The sequence below is a fragment of the Antechinus flavipes genome, chromosome 4 (assembly GCF_016432865.1).
Source record: "Antechinus flavipes isolate AdamAnt ecotype Samford, QLD, Australia chromosome 4, AdamAnt_v2, whole genome shotgun sequence".
Lineage (NCBI taxonomy): Eukaryota > Metazoa > Chordata > Mammalia > Dasyuromorphia > Dasyuridae > Antechinus > Antechinus flavipes.
Genome location: NC_067401.1, coordinates 297,381,222 through 297,389,474, shown reverse-complemented (window position 1 = coordinate 297,389,474; position 8,253 = coordinate 297,381,222). Strand labels below are relative to the sequence as shown.

General features: G+C 38.8%; 1 protein-coding gene across 2 annotated transcripts in view; it reads left to right on the top strand.

Annotated features, from left to right (window-relative positions):
- The first annotated feature begins 1,140 nt into the window (after positions 1-1,140).
- GOPC (golgi associated PDZ and coiled-coil motif containing) overlaps positions 1,141-8,253 on the top strand; it is a 43,893-nt gene continuing 36,780 nt past the window's right edge. The window contains exon 1 of one of the 2 annotated variants that reach the window (XM_051997614.1): positions 1,141-1,640. In XM_051997614.1, the coding sequence (XP_051853574.1) occupies positions 1,353-1,640 (288 nt within the window). In that variant the 5' untranslated portion in view covers positions 1,141-1,352. The remainder of the gene's footprint in view (positions 1,641-8,253) is intronic. The other variant, XM_051997615.1, reaches the window with a different exon arrangement.

Here is an 8,253-nt window from a genome sequence, read left to right as displayed (position 1 = left end):
TTTGTTTATTTTGTTTCATTTAAATGGTGAAAGGAATTCCTTTAATATGTTTTCCTTTAAGGATGGACTTATCTGATCTCCTCCCCAAACCAAACCATAGCCTCTGAAAAGGCAGAATTGCATATTTTTAAAAGTGCTGGCAAAGTAGGAGGCAAAACAATCAGCTTAGTCTAATGGGAAATATCCTCTTTGGAATCAGAGGAACTAAGTTCAAAGGCCAGCTGTTACTCCGTTTGTTGCATCCTAAGCATATATGGGAGCACTTTAGCCATCAGTTTCCACATCTGAAAAAAGGTGGAAGGAAGGGGTTGGTCCAGATCTCTCAACTCACTTTGTTTTAAAATTCTATGATCTGGGGGGGGGGGGGGGGGGGGGAAGGGGGGGGGGTTGTACACGATCGGCCCCAAAGGAACGAACAAAGAAGTGGGCGTCTAGCCTCATCTTATGGACAGTGCAACCTTCGCGGTTATGTCTTTAGAGGACGCTCCCGTTCCTGCAGCACACGGGCCCGCGTGGTACATTCCCGGGATTTCGAGGCCAGATAACCCGTCGATTGGACTGACCAGGCTAAGTACTTACTCTGGGTCACCAGAAAAAAGAAGCATTAGGATGGGCTGGAGAAGATGCAAAGGAAGCCAGGACTGACAATTCGGCAGAATTCCATTACACTAAAGAACTAAAACAAGTCACCCCAACTTGCCCGGAGAACATGGGGGGCGGGAGAAGACGTGGTAACGGTGTCAGACTAAAATGTATCTACTGCGCACGCGTATGAGGTAGTACATCATTCTTGCTTTAGCGCCCCTTACTGCCCCTTCCACTTTGGGATCTGACAGAACAGATGGACGGAAACTACTCTCCCACGCGACGTGGACTCCCTAACTCTTCCTCTATGCCTTCCCACGTAGACAGCGATGCGACTCAAGCTTTCCAACTCTTCTGAGCTCCCACCCCTTAATTTGCCAGTACCCAAGATGGCCGCGGAGAGGATGGGCTCTTGTCAGGAGCCTATCACAGGCCAAGCATTGACCTTTGCCCCTCCCCACTCCTCCCTCTCCGGCGCCGGTGGCAGACGGCTTCTGCGTATGCGCAAAGGGGACTGGGGGAAGGTGTGTGGGGGGGTGCGACACAGTCCCACGGTATTGCCAGTTCCGCCTCTGTAGCAGCTTCAGTCTCTGCTTCATCCCTTTGCTACCCCTAGAGCTGGGTTCCCATCGTTACCTGCGCGAGGGGACAGGGAGGCAGGACCGGCAGCGGCGCGCTCTCAGAGCGCTCGGTCCCGGCTGTTCCCCTCCCGCGGGCAGGTGGCCGGGATCGGCGGGAGAGGCTAGGGGGAGGCCCATAGCAGCGCCATGTCGGCGGGCGGCCCATGCTCGGCGGGGCCCGGCGGGGTCTCCGGGGGTGCCTCCTGCGCTTCTGGGGTGCCCCCCGGGGGGGTGTCGATGTTCCGGTGGCTGGAAGTGCTAGAGAAGGAGTTTGATAAGGCCTTTGTGGACGTGGACCTGCTTCTAGGCGAGATCGACCCGGACCAGGCGGACATCACTTATGAGGGACGCCAGAAGATGACCAGCCTGAGTTCTTGCTTCGCGCAGCTCTGCCATAAAGCACAGACTGTGTCCCAGATTAACCACAAGCTCGAGGTAGCCCGGGATGGGGATAGGGTAGGGGTAAGGGGTAAGGAAGGACGCTGCTCGGGGCTCTTCGGTCAGCTCCTGGGGCTCCTGAGGCTCCTGATGAGTAGGCGGCGACCTGCCCACCTGGGGCCCTCGGGACTTCCCCTTGGCGTGGGGGAGGGGAGGCTGAGGCAGAAATCTGGGGGCGTCCACCTAACACTCCCTGCTTCTTGTAACCGTAACTACTGGTTACCCCCTTTCTACCGTGGAAAGGACACCTGAGTCGAAGAAGAGATTGCCACAGTTCATTTTCTGGGCCCAGGGACCTAATATTAGGGTGGTGGCTTAGTCCTGTTCCCTGTTCCCCGTTCCCCATCCCAACATTTGTGATTCTTCTGTCGGATTAATGGATAACAGATTTGCATGTTGGAGATACACTGTTGATTATTTTTAGTGCTGGAAACACACCGTAGCCTTTTTCTTCCGTACTTGAGCTATTTAGTGGAATTTGATCCGATCTGCTGAGACAAATTAGTTTGGGGAGGGAATTGCTTTCCTTAATTAAAAATGTTAGAGTGGTTCTCTTTATAGATAGGTTTACTTAGGTTACTTCAGTTGTTTGTGAATGGCTTTCAGCATTGGATTTTGTTTATGAACCAATACATACCTTTTCCGATCTTCCTTATTACTTTTCTTCTTAGATTATCTTTAATTTATCCTGTAGAGACTCACCACCACCACCAAATCTTAGTGCAATTAAAAGCTTTAGTAGCTTTTTCAAATCTTAGTGCAGTTTTAAGTTGCCAAACCTTTAGTAGCTTAAAACTGCACTGAAATTTTTGAGACATCCTGTATCTCTCATTTGTGTAGATCTCTTTGAATGTTTTCTTCTTGGTTAGATTTCTTGAACTCCTTGAAAAAAGGGGGCTTCCCCTCCCTTGTATTTCCACTGTTTAACACATTGACCCGCATTAGTAGGTGTTTCATAAATGACTTGACAACTTACTTGACATGCTCTCATTCTCAAAAGCTGGATGCAAGCTAAGTAAAGAAAGAATGCTCATGCCTTGATCTTGTGACTGTTTCTAGGGGCAAAAATATTTACACATCATATGTAGAAATAAATTCAATTTGGAACATTGTCACAGTATTACTGTTTCATAAAGGAACATTTCTCACTATAGGTTTTATTAGCAAAGAATTAGACTTGTCCTTTAAAGTAGGAAAATGGGAGGTAAAGTTGAAATTAGGACAAAGGAATTAGGAAAAAACTATGGTAATAGCTTTCAGTTCTGCAAGGATAAAATTATAAGTAAAAGTGATACGTTTTTGATTAAGAAATTATTACTATTGATTCAGACATTTGGGTTCTTGCCACATAATTTGGATGACTTCTTAAAGGATCAAAATTCTGTGACTTAGTAAAAATAGTATTGAAAGAAAAGTTGTGTAGTTAATCTTTGGTTAACTTGCTATTGCAAACTAAGATTTTCATCTTGAAGGTTTTTCCTGAATTTTCATTGACAGCTTATCCCTTCCAAAAAAATTTGGTAAGAAACTGGTAGTGAAAATGCCTCTGGAATTCTTGGATTTTAATTTTTTTTTTATTAATTCTTCTGTGCAATATATTTCTCTTTTTGGTATTTGCTTTTGGGTGTGTCTGATACTGTTTTATGGGTGGTACTTAAAAGATCTCTGAATATTTACTCAAATGTAGGAGTATATTGTGAATAAACATCTTTTTATATTTGAACATATTTTAATTTCTTTTAAAAACTTGAATAGCCAAATACTCAAGCAGTGATAACTTAAATGTCAAATCAAGAACTTAATTTTGTAGAAAAGACCATTTTGTGAGTAGGAGTTGGTTTTCAGTTACCTTCAGCTTTATCCATTCCAAACGAATGTTAGTAATCATAAATTATTCAAAATTGTTCTCTTTTCTCAAATGACATTCTAAATTCAAATTCACTTGTGCAAGATTGTATTTTTTAATGTAAAAATAAACAGATGAAGTTCATAGTAAATGGAAGAAAAATAGGCTTTCATTTTGGTATTGGATATATTTAGAAAAAGTTGCATTTGATTTATTTCAACACTTCTGAAATATTGTCAGATCTTACAAGTTTAGCAAATTCTGCACTTTTCATTTAATTGGAACTCTTAGCTGTGCATGTAGGAAAAAAAAAAGAGTCACTATCAGTAAGAAGTTTTCAGAGTTTACCACAATATAGCTCATATATTTTCAGTCTTCTGAATACTTAGAAAATATTGGCCTAACATTTTGATGCATACTTTCTGTTCCTTATATGACATGGTTTTTCAGTGCATCCAATCTAGTTGGGTTTTTCTGGATACTCCAGCTTATCAATGTCTTTTTAAAAATGATGTACTCATGAATGAATGCAGTATTACAGATATGGTCTGTCCACTGCTTATTATGGTGGGATTTATGTTTATATTTAATTGCCTCCTTTGTTTGGGACACTATATTAATGCAGCTTAAAATTTTCTTAGTTTTGTTTATAATGAGATGGGTGGACTGGTCATTTTGTTGGCTTATATAGAACTTCTAATAGAACTTATAGTTCTTTTCTTATGAATTGCTCTTAAACCAAGTAAGTCTCTCCTGGGGGAACTAACCTGGAGCCGAGAAATGGTATGTCTTGTTAGAAGTGTAGCAAAGAGGTCAGTTTCATTAGATTGAAGAGAATGTGGAGGGGCATAAGATATGAGATGACTGAAAAATAGGAATATGTGGCTGAGGTCTGGAGGGCTTTAAATTCCAAGCAGAGCAATTTTTATTTGAACATGTAGGTGATGGGAGCCCCTGTAATTTGAGTATGAGGATGACTTGATTAGATCTGCATTTTAGAAAGATCAATTCAGTTGAATTTAGGATGCACTTGGTGAGTTGAGACTAGTGGCAGGTAAGCCAACCAGCAAGCTACAACAGTAATGGGAGGATATGAAGGCCGTTGCTAGAGGTAGCAATATCAGAGCGAGAAACAGATGTATGTGTGTGATATATATATATCTATATCTATCTATATCTACACACACCTTCTACCTATTTCTATCACATCTCTCTATCTCAATAGATATCTATTTATTTATGTAGTTATCTAGCTAACTTTCTATCCAATTGTATGGGAAATGGTGCAGATGTGAAATCAACAGACCTTGGCCAGAATATGGAAGGTGAGAGACAGGCGAAGAGGAAGACATCTAGAATGCGAACCTCAGAGATTGAGTAGATGGTGATATTAAGGAAGTTTGGAAGGGGAAGGTTTAAGAAAGAAAGATGATGAATTCATTTTTGGACATGTTGAATTTTATTTTCTTGGGCTATCCAGTTCAAGAGGTCTGAAAGAAAGAGGTAGAAGATTGAAAGTTAGGAGACACATTTAGCCTGGATAAAAGGATTTGCGAATCAGTATTATTGCTGTTGTTGAGTCATTTCAATTGTGTTTCACTCTTTGTGACCCCATTTGGGCTTTTCCTGGCAAAGATACTGTAGTGGTTTGCCATTTCCTTCTCCGTGTTATTTTGCAGAAGAAGAAATTGAGGCAAACAGGGTAGAATGGCTTACCCAGGATCATATAGTCAGTGAAAAAATATCTAAAATTAGATTTGAATTTAGCTCCTTCTGACTCCAGGTCTGATACTCTATCCACTGTGCCCCTTAGCTTTTCTAATTCTTTTATTTCAATAAATATGTATAAAAATTTAACCATTTATGTTAAATTGTTTTGATTGTGTTCATATGGATATTGTGCTCATTGAGAATCTTTTGATTCTTTGCTTTTGAACTTTGTATTGTAAACCACTTTTGATTATATCCAATGGAATATAGACAGCTATATGATGCAGTGGATAGAGTGCCAGGTTTAGAGTCAAAAAGATTTATTTTCCTGAGTTCAGATGTAGTCTCAGATACCTAGTAGCTGTGTGACTCTGGGCAAATCATTTAACCCTGTTTGCCTTAGTTTCTCATCCTGAAAATGAGCTAGAGAAAAAAATGACAGATCATTCCATTATCTTTGCCAAACAAACAAACAAACAAATGGGGTCATGGATAGTTAAACAAGACTGAAAACCAGAGTTGAACACAATTGAAAACCAACTGAACAAGGAGAAAATGGAATGTACCCATTTTTAGTCTTTACCATTATTTGGTGAAGCAAGAACTTTTTGTTCCCAAGTATTTCTAGAAATTTTTAATCTGTTTTTCATGTGCTCTGAAAATAACAATTGGGTACATTTTTTTTTTTCCCCCCCTGAGGCATTTGAGTTTAAGTGACTTGTCCAGGGTCACACAGCTAGGAAATGTTAAGTGTCTGAGGTCAGATTTGAACTCAGGTCCTTCTGACTTCAGAGCTGATGCTCTAACTACTGTACCACCCAGTTGCCCCAACTGGGTACTTTTTTGATAAGTAATATTAATCTTTCTATAATTGCATTGGAGTAATTTTGTTTTGTTAATATGGTATAAATTTTTTTTTATGGATGTGTATTCTTTTAGATCTGTTCTGTTCTATTTCATCCAATCAAAAATATGTTAAGACCAGTATTGCCTAGGTGTTAATCCTGGACTTCTGTTAGCCAGTCTTTTTTTTTTTTTTTTTTTAAACAAATTCATTCTCAGCTTTTCATGTTCTTAGTGTCTTACCTGGAAAAGTTAAAGATGGTTTTCTTTTGGTAGTTCAATCTGCCCTCTCCAGTCTTTGGTATAACAGATTAAGAATTTTATACTTAATGAATCCAAATTACATTTTTATATTGTGGAGAAAGTTTTGGAAGGATGAAGTAACTGTTTACTATGCTTTTCAGCCAAGTTTATTTACTTGAAGGTTTTTTGAGTGATAAAAGTTGTCAATACTTTGTATAAAATATAAAAATACACAACCATGTAATTGTTCTATTTTGGGAGATGTCATTAGTGTTCTCATGTTTTGGTGTAGAGGACTAGAATTCTGGAGAAGTATACTTGAAACAAGCTGTTAACTCAGTGTGATTGATGAAATGATGGCTCTCTAGTTCACATATACTTAGTACTTACTGTGGTGATTAATGGTGCTCTAGTTCATACATATTCAGTATGCTGTAATGATGTAATTATACTAAGGTATATAAGGATTGATTCCTTATCAGGAACAATTCTATCTTTGACCATCCTGGTGGCTCTCCTGCCTCCTCTATGAAGATCAAGGACTTGGGCTGGCCTCCAGATCCTCCAGAAAGCTAGCGCAAACATTACATTTTGGTAGTAATTATGTCATGCCTTAAGAAAGATGGGATAGGCTTGCTTCAGAGAATAAGCTTTGTTACTAATTCATGCAGAATTGTGGAGTAGTTGAGTCAATAATTATTGCTCTTTTCAAAACAGGATACTTTGCAATTTTGCAGAAGAGATAGAATTTGTCACTTCCTTTAAGGTACAAGTTTTCTTTGGGACTTCTTTAAATCATATATAGACACAATATTTTCCATATCCTTCTTTTGGAATTTCCTCTAATTTTTATGTTTATCAAGCCTCCATCTTAATAGTTTTTAATTTATGTTATTTTATTCTTGGTGTTGCTTTGACTGCTTGTATTGCCTTAACCTTTTGTCTTTCTCTTTAAAATTAAAAAAAAATAAATTTACATTGATACTTTTGTTTTCATGGTACCTACATTTCTCATTGTTTCTCTCCCCAAAAGAGATGCCTTATGTCAAAGAAAAAAAAGAATTTACCAAATTAACCGTGTCAAAAAAATCTGACATCCATACCCATAATCCTTTACTTCTGCAGAGAAGGGAGGTGGATGACTGTCAGCTACTAATTAAGGGCATCAAGAATTGATGATATGTTTTAATGTTCTGGATTTCATTTCACATTTTTTTTTTGTCTTTAATGAAACAACATGGTGTTTTCTACTGTGCATAACAGGTAGATGTTTCTACTCAGAAGCTAAATTCAGAAGTCAATATTCAGATTAAAGAAGCACATTTGGTTTTATTTATTTCATTGGTGATGATGGACTCAGGGAACAGAATGAGACTTGTGGGGTTTTTTTGGACATGGTCAATGTGAGGTTTTTATAATATATTTTTGTTACAGATTTCCTCTTTCTACTCCGTCTCTCCCCACCCCTATTAAAAGTAGAGGAGACAAAAAAATGAATTTTTGTTCATCAAAAAAAAAAATTTATAAGTTATAGGCATATTAAAAGTTATCTAGTCTGTTAGCCCTCTTTTTTAATATAAGAGAGTTTTGAATGTAAAGTTCAAGGTTTGCTTTCTTGAAATTATAGTATAATTACAATCAACATTTATTCAGTTCACATTGTGTTTGTTTGCACAGTACTACCGTGTTTCCCCGATAATAAGACACTGTCTTATTAATTTTTTGGGGGGACAGAAAAACACCAGAGGGCTTATTTTCAGGGTAGGGCTTATTTTAATGAACATTGACAGCAATTTTAATAAACAGGTAAATGTGAACCAAAAAAAGTACCTTTATTCAATAATGATCATGTCATCTTCTTCAACAACATCGTCATAAGTGTCCATACCCTGAATTCCATCCTGGATGTCTTGTGCCTCTATTTCCTTCAGAAGACGTGGACCCAATCTATCATGTCCAGCAATATAG